Source organism: Nicotiana tabacum, chromosome 15 (assembly GCF_000715075.1).
Source record: "Nicotiana tabacum cultivar K326 chromosome 15, ASM71507v2, whole genome shotgun sequence".
Taxonomy (NCBI): domain Eukaryota; kingdom Viridiplantae; phylum Streptophyta; class Magnoliopsida; order Solanales; family Solanaceae; genus Nicotiana; species Nicotiana tabacum.
In genome coordinates, this window is record NC_134094.1 from 131,583,057 (window position 1) to 131,597,062 (window position 14,006).

Genomic DNA, 14,006 nt, shown 5'->3' on the forward strand with positions numbered 1-14,006 from the left:
TCGACGTAGGTCACTTTGACCGAACTACGTTAAATTTGTGGCTTCTTTATATGCTTTAATTATCATTGTTATCGACTTCCATTGTCTTTGTTATTGTCATTATACCGTTGTTTTACTACCCGATCCTAACACAATCCAATTGAGATGATATTTTACATAGGTGAAAAAAATATTAAAGAGATGACTTGGTTGTTAGGACCGGAAAAATCAGGTACCATGCGGAAGCTAGTAAAGCAAAACTTGAACAACGATAAATCAGATAACAGAAGAGAAATATACCAAAAGAGACACAAATATTTAACGTGGTTCGGTCAATTTAACATTTAACGTCCACGGGCGGAGATGAGCAATCTACTATATAAAAGAGAGTACAAAATATCGAGAGAACAACCTCACGAAGAGGCAAACACAAATGACACACTAACACTTATCCCGTAAAGTTCTCCCCCTAAATACGACTCTCAAACCCCATATGGCTACATTGTGGATGCTACCGAATGAGAAGGAATTATCCTCAATTTATAAAAGTCTAAAATCTTTTCCTACAAGAAAAAGACTAGCCAAACATAGAAAAGTTATATTTTCCTTTTTAGTAAGAAAATCAGGACAACAACTAACATTGGTTTGGCTCGATAATTCTCGGGCTTGATGCACTATAGTCAAACTCGATCGATTTTTCCTTGGTTCGGCTCAACCCAACTTAATACTAAAAAGGCTCGATCTGATCTCGAGCTTGGCTTTACTCAATATTATAGCAAGCTTAGTTGGTATTCATTGGACTCCACGTCTAAACCTACATAGGTTAATGCTCTAACTCAATTTAGTAGTATTGAGACCATCGGATGTGGTGCAGTGGATGAGACTGCTCTTCCCTTAATCAGAAGTCTCGAGTTCGAGCCCCGGGTATGGAAAAACCCTTGGTAGGGAGCGTTTTTTCCTGAATGGGGCCCTATGCAGCAAGAATTCGAATATAGTCGGGCTCTAATGCGAGTACCGAACACCGGGTGGAAAACCCAAAAAAAAAAATTAGTAGTATTGAGCTTGGTAAATAAGGTCGCACAAAGTTATTTTTTAGGCTTTTAGTAGGAAAATCGCTCTTCCATTCTTTTATTTTGGGTTGGTCAATCTCGCTCCTATTTATATATCTAATAATCTAATGTGCGGTGCCACTGTTTTATGTTAGGGATTTTAACACAAATAGCTGGTCAAATTCATTGTTTATTTTTTCTAACGGGTATATATAGATTATACACTAATTATATATAGTTATATACATATGATACATGAATTATTCACATATTATACGTCAGTAGAGTATTTTTAGTTTAAGCGATTAATTGGACGACTATTTGAGTTACTTCTTCTTTATCTATCTTGTAGGAAAAGTTTTCTTATTTTAATATATCGTATCTCATATAAACTTACACTATCTTTCATTCAACATATAAGTTCTTGCCTAGAGGAAACGTCACCCATATTATGAGCCATATACTATTCAATCTCCCTGTAACAACCACCCTTTATAACAACATATTATAACAATCACGTTTTCTTTGGAACTAATTTTTCATGTTATGTTATTTATAACAATACTTCACTATAACAACAAAAAAATAGCAAAAATATATCGGAACAAATAAAGTTGTTATCAATGTTTTAAAAGGCATTTTCGGGGCGAGGCACACCAAAAACGTCTGAGGCGATGCTGTGGGGCGAAAATCTCAAGAGGTATACGCCCAACAATTTGGGGCGTACGCCCGAGCGTTTGAGGCCCGTTTTTTTAGTAAGTCGTAAGCCCCCCAAAAAATTAAAAATTAAAAATAAAATTTGTTGAATAAGTCCTTCATATAATACCCAAATTCTCAAAAGTCGACTTGGTAATTACTCAAAAGTTTTAAAGAGGAACTGAAATGTATTAAATTTAAAAGTCAAGACCTTTTTTTTTATTGATTGAAGCCATAATTTATGATTTCCCAATTCTTTATCTTGTTTGCTAGTCTGCTAATATCTTCCAAAAGCAACGAATATTCAATCTTTTTTTACAGATACAAAGAGAACTTCATTCTACTTCGTAACAACAAGTTCAAAGTTCAAATTGCATGCTAGTCATCCCTTTTGTTCCTCTACGTAGAAAACTTTATTCTTTTCGACTCAAATTACTTGTGCTTCTAAGTAGCGCATAATAATTTATTTTGACTAGTTTTTTGTGCACACACACACACACACACACACACACACATATATATATATATATATATATATATATATATATATATATATATATATATATATATATATATATATATATATTTTACATATTTATAGTTTTCTTTAATTTTATGCAATTTTACATGTTTATAAATATTTACTATAATTATATTATTTTATAAAATATTAAAAATTAAATACTTATGGAGCTTATGCCCCGTACCTCGAGACTTACGCCTCGGTGAGGTATATGTAAAACGTATCGACTTACGTCTACGCCTTTTAAAACATTGGTTGTTATAGAGAAGTTTAATTGTATATACAATGAATTTGGCAAAAAAGAGTTAGTCGAGTCTCACTCCTTGTCTTTAATATGAACAAATTAATTTAACTTAAATTGGACAGTTAGTTGGAATCTATTCACAAAACACAAATACAAAGAACAAAAAGAGTTGAGAAACTGAAAAATAAAAAGAAAAGAAAAGGAAAAAGGGGAAAAAATCAAATAATTTGTCCCAAATATATTATTCCTTCCTGCGTGTGAGGTGCGCTGTCTTATTTCTCCCTTTCCTCTGTCTTCAACAATAGCCAGCTCTCTGTTTCACAATTTTCCTCTCTGTACATCTCTTACCATTATTCCCATTTCTCTCTCTAAAAACTATTCAAACATTTCTCTCTCTGAAAGCCATTCAACATTTCTCTCTTCACATCTCAGATCTGAATCAGGTTCGATCTCATGTTCAATCAATTAGATCTCTTTTGTATTTGTTATTTGAATCAATTTTGTGAATTTGGATAATCAATTTTATGTTTTTCTAATGCGAATTTAGATCTATAATTTTAGCTGTTAATTTGCATTATTGAGTTTTGTTCAGCTCCCCTGATCTCGATTGATTTTACAATTTCGCGTTTTGATTCGTTATGGAAATGAAGTGTAAATAGCGTGATTCTTTTATCGCCTGAATTATTGATTTTTTAAAATATATTTGTTTTTTATTGCTGAGTTTATGATTTTACGCGAAATGGAACTGTTGAAAATCGTTGCAATTGTTAATTCCTGGAATTAAATGTAGACTAAACGAGCATTCGTATTACTGATTCCTGTCTAATTTGAGATTGAGGAGTAGTTGGCTGATTGATTGATTAATACTAAACTAATTACTCCCTCTGTCCCATTTTATGTGGCTGTATTTGACTGGAGACAGAGTTTGAGAAAGAAAGACTTTTCGTGGGCAGAATTATCCGGTACTAGGTGATTTCATCCCAGTTTCCCTACCTTGGTAGGCAGAGTTACCCGTTAGCTGTGCTTGTAGAAGGCAGCAGGTACTTGATGCAATTAGTCGAGGTGTGCGAAGCTGGTCCGCACACCGCTGTCATAAAAAAAGAAGAAAGTCTTTTGAAATTTGTGGTAAACAAGAAGCCATAGACATATATGTAGTTATATATCATCTCATTAAGGGTAAAATAAAGATTTTACAGGTAAATTGTTTCTACATATATTTTGGGACAAACTAAAAAGGAAAGCGTGCCACATAATTGGGACAGAGGGAGTAATACAAAACATATCAATACATAAGGGTTCGTTTGGACTTGGTTAGGCTGGAATATGAAATCATTGAAGCTGTCCGGTGGTAGGATAAAGGCCCTGTGGGGATGTAATTGGTTTTATTCTGTTTCTGCAGACAACGTTTGAGGGGTGCGGAATTTACAGAGTATCGGGCTGCTAAGTATACAATATCAGAATGAAGAAAGCATTTGATCAAACTGTGCGGGACATGTAAGTCTGCTAATTCAAATCCTACACTTTTCATAGTAACAGACATATCAATATCTCTGTCAGGCCAGTCATATTTCATCTTTATCGCCGAACTTTGATTATGGATGGAGAAAATAGCATTTGATTGATCTTGTAGTTGTTTAGTCTTTGATTTGTTAATTTGTTCAATTTGGATCTTTTTTTTGATATGTCATTTGTTGCTTTCACTCTTTGCTTGCAGCAAGAGAGAGGTGAATAAAAAGGTTCTTAAGGTCCCTTCAATAGAACAAAAAGTAAGTCCTATTTGCCCATCTCTTTCTTATTCTTGTGTCCTTTTTGTCAGTATAATGCATTTTTAAATTCCTGCAGTACCACTAAAATATTTTTTAAGAAAAATGTTAGAGACTTTATTTTACTTAGATCAATCTAGGCTAAGGATAAACCTACGGCCACGTCGCCAACATAACCCCACTTTTGAAACACTTTGGTACGTGCACGTACATTAATGTGATACCGTTGGTGATCGTTGATTAAAATACTTCAAATCTTTGGTTGATGCTTGGGATTGCAACTAACTTTTTTGAAGGCGAGAGTGCAAAACCGACATGTCGAAGAGGTGCATTTTAGTTCTGATCCTTTAAGCAACATCATAAGCTTCTCGAAATATAAAAGAATTCATGGTGAATAACTGCAGTTAAGAGATGGTCAAATCCGTTATTTCAATTATATAGAAATATGATATGAAAGAGATGTTCCAGGGTGAAGAACTAATATGGATAGTCTTGTTGGCCGCTCGTACATACAGGCTTTGTTGATTCATGGAATTGAGGTTCTCTGATTTTTTTCTATGAAAGAGAACATAAGTAATTTAGAGGAAAAACTGCCTTCTCCTTGGATACTCCAATCATCCATGAGTTTTAATGGCCACACGAGAGACACACTTACGTTTGCTGAGGAGGCATGTTGCCTGGAGTGGAGTGTCATGCCTTGATTCAAGTAGATCATGTGTTTTCAAAGTGCTTGAACTTGTTCAAGTTACATACAAACATACCTAGTCACCTTAGCTAGCCCCACCTCCCCCTTTTTCTCGGTTTCTCGTGAGACGATTCTCTTTGATGTCGCTTTAGAAATGTAAATAGCTTTAACGGTACTAAAACCATTAGTGCTTGCTCTATTCTTGCCAAAAGTAGAAAAGATATGGCAATATCAAATCTGTTTTGGGTTCATGGAATACATACTGATATAATGATAAGATATAAGCAGAAGGAAAAGATCTTTTTCGTAATTAGTGTTTTCTGCAATAATGATTCTTCCTTCTAGTTCCAGCTTTGGAAGCCGTTATAGCTGGTTAGTGTTTACCGCTTTTCTTACTTTTGTGGTATGACCTGTTATTCTACTGCTGATCCAAGACCCCCGACAAGCCTAATTGTTTGCACAATTTTCCTTTGCTTGATGCTGAATAAGTGCTCAAAGTGGGTACATGAAAATCTCACTTACCTGCTCTTTTTGGCGGACCTAGTCAATTCTTTTGGTGTCTAATATGTTAGCTGGTAGTGATTTGATTATCTTTTTGTTTGGTTTCTCTCAAGGTTCTAGATGCGACTAGCAATGAGCCCTGGGGTCCTCATGGATCACTTCTTGCAGATATTGCTCAGGCTACACGGAACTAGTAAGCTTAAGTCACTGATTTGAGTATTTTGGTTGTGTTATTTATATCCTTTTCTATATGTGAGATTCATTTTCAAAATTTTGCAGTCATGAGTACCAAATGATTATGTCTGTGATCTGGAAGCGTATCAATGATACTGGAAAAAATTGGCGGCATGTTTACAAGGTTTGTGCTGCTTGAATTTGTTTACTCTGTCTAGCCAAGTTGCACTTATAATGTCAGATCATATTTCCTGAATCTTTCATTATTCAAGGTTACCAACTGCCCTCTTTATAAGATGAAGATACATACAACATGCTTTCTTGCTTTTAATGAATACCATATATAAAAGTGCTTCACTAAAAAACTATATCTAATGTTTGACGATGAATCTCAGGGTTTAACTGTTTTGGAATATTTGGTAGCCCATGGGTCTGAACGTGTCATTGATGACATACGGGAACATGCTTACCAAATATCTGTAAGTTTCTTCCTTCTTGTTAAATTTGTTACTCTTACGAGATTGCCAACTTTGTGGAATCTGGGGAAAACAATTAAGTATTGTCTTAATCTTCTCTTTGCCCAGACACTGTCCGATTTTCAATATATCGACTCCAGTGGGAGAGATCAAGGAAGCAATGTCAGAAAGAAATCTCAGAGCCTTGTGGTTCTTGTTAATGACAAGGAGAGAATTCAGGAAGTTCGCCAAAAGGCAGCTGCTAATAGGGACAAGTAAGTATAACTCAATCCAGTTGGTTCTGCTTCAGTCGTATCCATCTCTTCTGCTTCAGGTCATGTATATAGTTCTGCCACAAGTCACAACTATGTACTCTAAACTTCCCACTTCTCATTTCCCCCTCCCTCCCTCTCCCCTCCCCCTATGCGGTGTTGTCAAATGGCTGCTTGAGATGTTCTTAAGCCCTGTACTTGAGGTGCAGCTAAGGCTGGGAGCCTGCCTCGACAAAAACCTTCAAGATAGGCTCATGATCTCCCTCTTGAAGGGAAGCAATAATAGATATCGCCCATCAAAATGATGTGTTAATTGTTAAGGAATCAGATTACACAAAAAGAATGTGGAATAACTGATTCTAAAAAGACCCATCAGACCAATGAGAACGGGGATGTTATGGATGTATGGATCAGAAATTAGAATATTTGTATCTGAACGCTGATCTCTAAATCTGAACTAAAAATTTAGAAGTGTATCTTTGCTTTTAGAAGTGGTTTTAAACTTGATTTACATGCTTTACTATATATTAAGTATTTCCAATTCGCGTATGCATATCATTGTTGTTTGTGTTTGTACTATTGTCTCCTGTATAAAATCTTTTCTTCTTCTTTTTTTTTATTTTCCGCTAAGGTGTGTGTGCTTTCATTGCATTTTTCTGCATAATGCCCCAACAACCATATATGCCTTTTGCCTTTTCGCCTTTGACAAGCCGTACCCCTCTCCCCTAGGATAAGTTAAAGGAAAAAAAGAAAAAGAAAAAGAGGAGTTGTTCTTCAGCCCCTTTATAAGCATTCTTTTAAACTTTTTAAAGACTATTTCTTACGTTTTTTTTTGCCTAGCATTATATCTTCACCAATGAGTTTTTTGCTTTTTGCCTTTGACAAACCTCATTAACCTTGTTGATTAAATATTGTTTCTGTACTTCAATTTACTGGCTGTGGTACCAATGAGTGCCGTAGTTCAAGTGAGAATTGCCATGGCATAAAAGAGTATGAGAATATCTGCATTTCCCGTGGTGTCTTAATTCAAACTAACATATATTACTAAGATAAGATTTTGTTCTGCTATATTTGAGGGGAAACATCTGTCTAGTGTCTGCATGTTGTGTATGCTCAAGCATGTGAGTTTTTGTGAATAACTAATCCAAGCGAGCCATTATCCAAACAATAAGATTTTTTCACATGCTACTTGCACATCCAGCAATACCCATTAAAAGTTCGCCGGTCCCTAAACTTGCTTTGGAGAGAGTTGAATGATATTTTTGACAATATATGATTCTTGCTAGTTCTTGAATTTGCCTGTCAGATATCATTAGCATCAATACTTCAAAAATGCATTTTCATTTGCAGCAACTTTGTTTGTTATAAGGGAAGAAAAGAAATTCTGGGAGAGGGAGGGAGGGGGGGGTGGATTTTATCATAATGGTGGAAGTGTAAGAAAGTCAACTTGTTGAATAGCTCAATTTCTAGTTACCTGGATTTATTGACAGTACAAAAATTACAAAGATGACATTCATTTTGAAATGCTATCTTTAATTGTTGAAAAGAATTAATTTCTTGTAGATACAATAAGATAAAAAAAATTATTCTGACGTACCCATTGAAAGGTATATGTATGACTATGCTCTGATGACGACTATAGCCATATAATTTTTGATTTCATTGGTACTGTCTACAAAGGTAATGTTCTCTGACAAATTTTATCATCTTGATAGATTCCGCAACACGTCAACGGGTGGTATGTATCGCCCTGGTTCATATTCAGGTTCAGGAGGGTATGGTGACAGATTTGATGAAGATCGTTATGGAGGCAGAGATGAAGAAAGAAATGGTTATGGGAGGGAAAGGGAATACTACAAAGATGATGACAAATATGGCAGATATGGAGACTCAAACAGCCGTGATGGGGATCTCTATGGTAGAGATTATGATGAGCGCAGCCGAGATGGATACAAGGATGATGATTATCGTGGAAGAAGTCGGAGCACAGATGATTTTAATTATGGATCAAGAAGTAGAAGTTCTGACAGGTACAGGGATCGTGGCAATGATGACGATGGTCAATATTCTTCTAGGTTTGTCTTCTCATCTTTTTGTTTAAATAAGGGCACGGCTTTTGTAATTTAATATTAGTTAGATGATTCTAATAGATAAATGAATAAAATTTAGCAACCAGGTTCTGTTGCCAATACTCTGAATTTGATGTTAATCTATGCACATTCATTAAAAATCTCTTATCCTTGCCCATAATGCATTTCCTGAGACGCTTGAAACAACCTATCTACCTCACACAAGGTAGGGGTAAGGTCTACGTAAACTCTACCCTCCCAAAATCTCACTTGTGGGATCACACTTGGTATGTTGTTGTTTTGCCCATAATGCATTAATTTAATCTTCATGACTAACAGAGGAAGTGGTGCTAGAGCTGAGGATCGCTCTCAGGATGGATGGTGTTATTAGTGTGCCTTTTAGTTATAAGTATTGCTTTAATTAAGAAATGGTGTTATTTATTTGATAAGATTTAAATTTTCCATGTAACTGTTTACGTAGGCCGCTTGAAAGGAGGTTTTCTGAACAAAACCTTAGTGCACCTCCTAGTTATGAGGAAGCTGTTGGAGCTTCACGTAGCCCAACACATAGTGAAAGGTAATAGTTGTGAAAAGGATCCATTTTGCCATTTGTTTCCTTGAAAATTTTATATTTATCTTTATTATTATTTGTCAAAAGGGATGTAGAAACTTCTTCAGCATCTGCTCCCAAATCTTCTTCTCCTCATGCAAGTGCCAGTCCTAGCCCAGCTAATATGCCTTCTCCGGCAGCAGCTACTGCTCCACCTTCAGCTCCAGCAGCAGCTACTGCTCCACCACCAGCTCCAGCAGCAGCTACTGCTCCACCACCAGAAAACAAGGTTGTTGAGAGTTTTGATGAATTTGATCCCCGTGCATCTTTTTCAGGTAAAACGACCCCCACTGAAGAACAATGGCCAAGTTAGTGCTTAATGTTTTAAGTATATTACTGGCACTAAACATTTTCAAAATATTTGGTGGTAATCAGGAGCTACTAGTTTCCTATTTTGTCTTTAGTAACTAGGCTTCCTTCAATGTGGTACTTTGAGAAAGTAACTTGCAGTGTATGTCTGTCTGTCTGTTAAAGATGTTTAATCGTGTAGCATGCTGCTTGCTTGATTAAATAAACAATTGGGACCAACCAAACTCCAAAATTACGATTTTGTTACAAGTATTAGCAAATTCAGATGTGTTGAAAATTTATTTTGGTAAAGGTGGGTGAAGTTGGGAAGTACGTGTTTGTTATAGAGAGGACAATTAAAATGCACAGGACGTTTTAAGACCCATGCTGTGCTGGTAAAGGTGTAACTTGTGTATGCTATATAACGTGAATGTGAACCGTTCCTTTCTCTTTTCTGTTAAAAATTAAAATAATCCCTCTTTGGCATCGCATAAAGAGAATTATTACAACATACATCTTTTAAGACCCACCTTTTCACTGATTTCTGTTCCTAAGAAATCAAAATCAACGTGTGCTCTCTTCATATACTTGCACCTTTTATCTTCTCATCTTAATAAAGTGTCCAGTCAGTCTTTTACTTCAGTTCTGGCAGCACTAAAAGCATCTTATTTGAGGATGGTCACTGCGAAGAGCCTCAATGTGTCATTTATTGCTCTAATACCAAAAAAAACGTTTGTGCTGGTTTGTGTATATAAACTAATTTCACAAGTACTGAGAACAAGAGTGTAAGGTGTTACGAGCAATTTGATAAAAGATTCTCAGATTTCCTTAATATCACACAAACAAATTGCTGAAGCTGTGCTTATATCAATTGGGTTTTGAGCAATAAAAGAAGGAACACCATGGGTGACCTGCAAATTGTATATGGAAACGGCCTTAAATCATGTTAACTGCAACTTTTTGTTCGCAATATTAAAGGAAATGAATTATGGAGAAAAATGAATTGCATGGATAAAATGGTGCATATCCACAGCTAAATTTTCAGTCCGAAATTCCTAAATAGCGAAAATGACTCTTTCTAGCCCTTCTTATTCACCAATAAAATCAGAGGATAGAGGCGCTGCGTAAAGGGGTTAATAGTTGGCAGTAATTTTCTGCAGTAAATTGTGAAATCTCGGGTGCTATTTGCTGATGACACCTGCCTGTACTATGAAGCGAGTGAAATTCAAAAATAAAATTAAGGGTAATTGAGAATTCCAAGCGCAGAAATGAGGGTTTAATACACAATGTGATGTATTAGTAGAGTTGAGGAGTCCCTTAACGTCACATTGGAACCTCATTATTTTTTGTCTGCTGTGCGATTGCTGGTATCATATTGATTATGGGCTCCTTTTTGATTCCCAGGTGCTTCTCAAATTGTTTTGTAAATGATTTGTTACTTTACCATTCTAATGCAAGTAAGTTTTCTCCTGTATGAGCAGCGGCCCCAGCTCCATCAAATGGTCCTGTGTCAACTACTTCTGCTGGCGAAATGGATTTACTTGGCGCCTTGTCTGAGCCGTTTTCCTCCAACTCATTAGCCCTTGTACCTGCAGCTTCGAGTGCCTCTGAGGTTAATCCTTCTGGGAGCACTGGCACTGAGACCATGTTTGGGGAAGCATCATCAGGATCTACCATCTCTAACCAGGTGGATAAACCAAAACCAGTGCAAGGGCATTTAATGAGTTAACCATATGCGTTGTATTGCACACATTTATGATTCTGCCGTTCTACAATTTACTTACTGAAGAGATATTTGCTTTTCTTGCAGATGTTTGAGGATCCTTTTGGTGATGGTCCTTTCAAGGCTATGACCTCGAATAGCATGCAAACTCATCTGCAGAACTCTACATCTTTCCATCCTAATTCAAATCAAAGCCCTGAGCTTCCTCAATCGGTCCCTCAGGGTGCTGAGCTCTCAAGGGCAACATATAGTCAGGTTACTCCAACTAATATGCAATATGCTCAGCAGGAGCTGTCCACCTCCAACCAGGAGATCGATATATTGGCTGACATTCTCCCACCATCTGGTCCTCCACCTCCTAGTGATCATGCAATCCCAAGTGTCCAACCTGCCACACAGGCAGGATTTGAATCTCATGGTGCGGCAACTACACATCATACAGGTTATCTGGCACTTCCGGGCCCAGCTGCTCCTCCCACAAGTTTTGCAGCTCAACCTGGCCAACAGTCACCACATACCAGTTTTCCAAGTCAAGGACAAACCATGTCTCCAGTGGGCTTTTCTGGTCAAGTGAACAATTCTCCGCCTTTTGGAGGTTTTCCTGCTCAACCCGGTCAAGCATCACAGACTGGATTTGGACCCCAAGGTGGTCAACCTGCATCTCTTGCTGGTTTCCACTCTGCAACAGGTTTCTATCCACAATCTGGTTTCGGGGGTCCTGGTGGCTCCTCTATGCAGAACAATGCAAATGCTGGAGGTTACAACACAGGATTAGGATCTACAGGTCCATTTGGTCCCCAAATGGGTCATACATCTGCTGGACAACCATACCTTTCACAGCCAACTGCTGCATCCCACATGCCTTCACAAATGCCTCTTCAATATTCACAAACTCAAACAAGTAATGCCCTAGTGCTAACACAAACTACTCCAGCTTCAACAGCTCCCATCAGCAGCACCCAACCAGCCAAAGACAAATTCGAGACGAAGTCTACTGTTTGGGCAGATACATTGAGCCGTGGACTGGTCAATTTGAACATTTCTGGATGTAGGTGTTTTCTTTTGGGATTATGCAAATTTCCTTTCTTTTTCCCTTGTTATGACATTGCAATTTTTGTTATGCAGCTAAAACAAATCCATTAGCTGATATTGGGGTTGATTTTGATGCTATTAATCGCAAGGAGAAAAGGATGGAGAAACCCAGTACAGCCCCCGTGATATCAACTATTAACATGGGCAAAGCAATGGGTTCAGGTTCCGGAGTTGGTCGTGCTGGTGCTGGTGCACTAAGGCCTCCTCCATCGCACCCAATGGTAGGTTCAGGTATGGGCATGGGCATGGGTATGGGTGCTGGTGGCCCTGCAGGGGGACCTGGCATGGGAGCATATGGAGGAGTAAACCAGCCTTATGGCATGGGGATGAATAGACCTATGAACATGGGCATGGGAATGAACATGGGTCAAGGAGTTCAGATGCAACAGCCTACCGGATTTCCTCCTGGAGCTTCTATGCCAGGAGGTTACAATCCCCGGATGGGCATGGGTCCCTATGGCCAACACCCATATGGAGGAGGATACCAATAAACTTTGGCCCAATTCTGAAAGTAAGTAATGTTTAAAGATTTGCCTCATTTGTGTCATAGTATCCAGAATGTTTTCTGGTCTGTAAGCCTATTAAACTCACCCTCTGTTGTAGAGTTGTTACTTTTTGGGTGCATGTAGTTTTCAAGGAAAACAGTTATATAGGGAGTATATGTTGATTCCTTCTTTTTGAGGGTTTTGCATTTGCATTACCATTTATCAGTCATTTGGGGTCAAAAGATTGCCTCTTAGACCCCTCATATTATTTTGCTGTTGTGCTTTGTATACACCCGAGGATCACCTGTCTCCGGTGTTCCTCTTTTTGCCACTCGATCCATATATACACGTGTAGATTTTTTTGGACTCGTGATTATTGAAATTGTACACCGAATTGCTTAACTCATGAGTATAATGCTCTTCTTTGTATCTCCGATTCGTTGGTTCTCTTTACGTAGTCGTAAGCTATGCAAAGTTTTTTGGTTATTTTTCAACCTTTTATCTTGTTTTTCTGTTCGAAATGAACAATATCTTGAAAGGTCTTGTGGATTCAATTTCATTTTCTGAACACAGTTGTAGACTCTTAATTTCACATGAATAATTAAAAGCACACGGATAATTAAAAGACTTAATTCCTTGATCTTTGTTATTACACGCTTTGCCATTTGCTTCCGTTGCCTATTACCTGTTGTTATTATCTGTTTATTATCTACCTTCTTAACGTAGATGTAAGGTCTGCGTACACATTACCCTCCCCAGACCTCACTTGTGGGATCCCATTGGTTTTGTTGTTGTTGTTGTTGTTGTTGTAATTTAGAGCGGAAGAGGTAGCATAGTTTAACTTTTAAACATGCTATATATTTTGCTCAAACATCACGAAAGCACACGGATGAATAATTTCACATGAAATCTAAAGCACACGGATAATTAAAAGACTTAATTCCTTGATCTTTGTTATTACACGCTTTGCCATTTGCTTCCGTTGCCTATTACTTGTTGTTATTATCTGTTTATTATCTACCTTCTTAACGTAGAGGTAAGGTATGTGTACGCATTACCCTCCCCAGACCTCACTTGTAGGATCCCATTGGTTTTGTTGTTGTTGTAATTTAGAGCGGAAGAGGTAGCATAGTTTAACTTTTAAACATGCTATATATTTTGCTCAAACATCACGAAAGCATCATATAAGTATATAAGTATGATCTAAAATTCGATAATTAGATAGGACTTTTTTTTCCCTTTATAATTTGAAAACTAGTAAGAGTTGGGTAGTTGGGAGAGGGTCGACCTAATTAATATTTAAATTTGATTAACGAGTAATTAGTTTACGTTGAACCCATATGTCAAATTTGAGTAAAGGGACTTTTTTACCCTCCAAGCACTAGCATTTAGAAAAGA

At 37.3% G+C, this 14,006-nt stretch overlaps 1 protein-coding gene across 2 annotated transcripts; it reads left to right on the forward strand.

The window, feature by feature from the left end:
* The first annotated feature begins 2,693 nt into the window (after positions 1-2,693).
* Positions 2,694-13,039, forward strand: LOC107784283 (clathrin interactor EPSIN 3). Of its 2 annotated transcripts, XM_016605389.2 has the most exons (14): positions 2,761-2,934; positions 3,414-3,531; positions 3,891-3,985; positions 4,206-4,257; positions 5,554-5,633; positions 5,720-5,798; positions 6,010-6,093; positions 6,199-6,344; positions 8,057-8,416; positions 8,892-8,987; positions 9,069-9,295; positions 10,790-10,995; positions 11,119-12,079; positions 12,157-13,039. In XM_016605389.2, the coding sequence occupies exons 3-14, from the start codon at positions 3,951-3,953 to the stop codon at positions 12,612-12,614; spliced, it is 2,784 nt and encodes a 927-aa protein (XP_016460875.2). In that variant the 5' UTR covers positions 2,761-2,934; positions 3,414-3,531; positions 3,891-3,950; the 3' UTR covers positions 12,615-13,039. The 2 variants fall into 2 exon arrangements, with proteins under 2 accessions (XP_016460874.2, XP_016460875.2); XM_016605388.2 differs by lacking the exon at positions 3,414-3,531 and having other exon boundaries at positions 2,694-2,934.
* The last annotated feature ends 967 nt before the right edge of the window (positions 13,040-14,006 follow it).

Bases quoted from the DNA above. Each gene is read 5' to 3' on its own strand.
- LOC107784283 (XM_016605388.2), top strand. From the start codon at position 3,951: ATGAAGAAAGCATTTGATCAAACTGTGCGGGACAT. The intron at 4,258-5,553 runs GTAAGTCCTATT...GTTTCTCTCAAG, and splicing joins TCCCTTCAATAGAACAAAAA to GTTCTAGATGCGACTAGCAA. The intron at 5,634-5,719 runs GTAAGCTTAAGT...AAAATTTTGCAG, and splicing joins GCTCAGGCTACACGGAACTA to TCATGAGTACCAAATGATTA.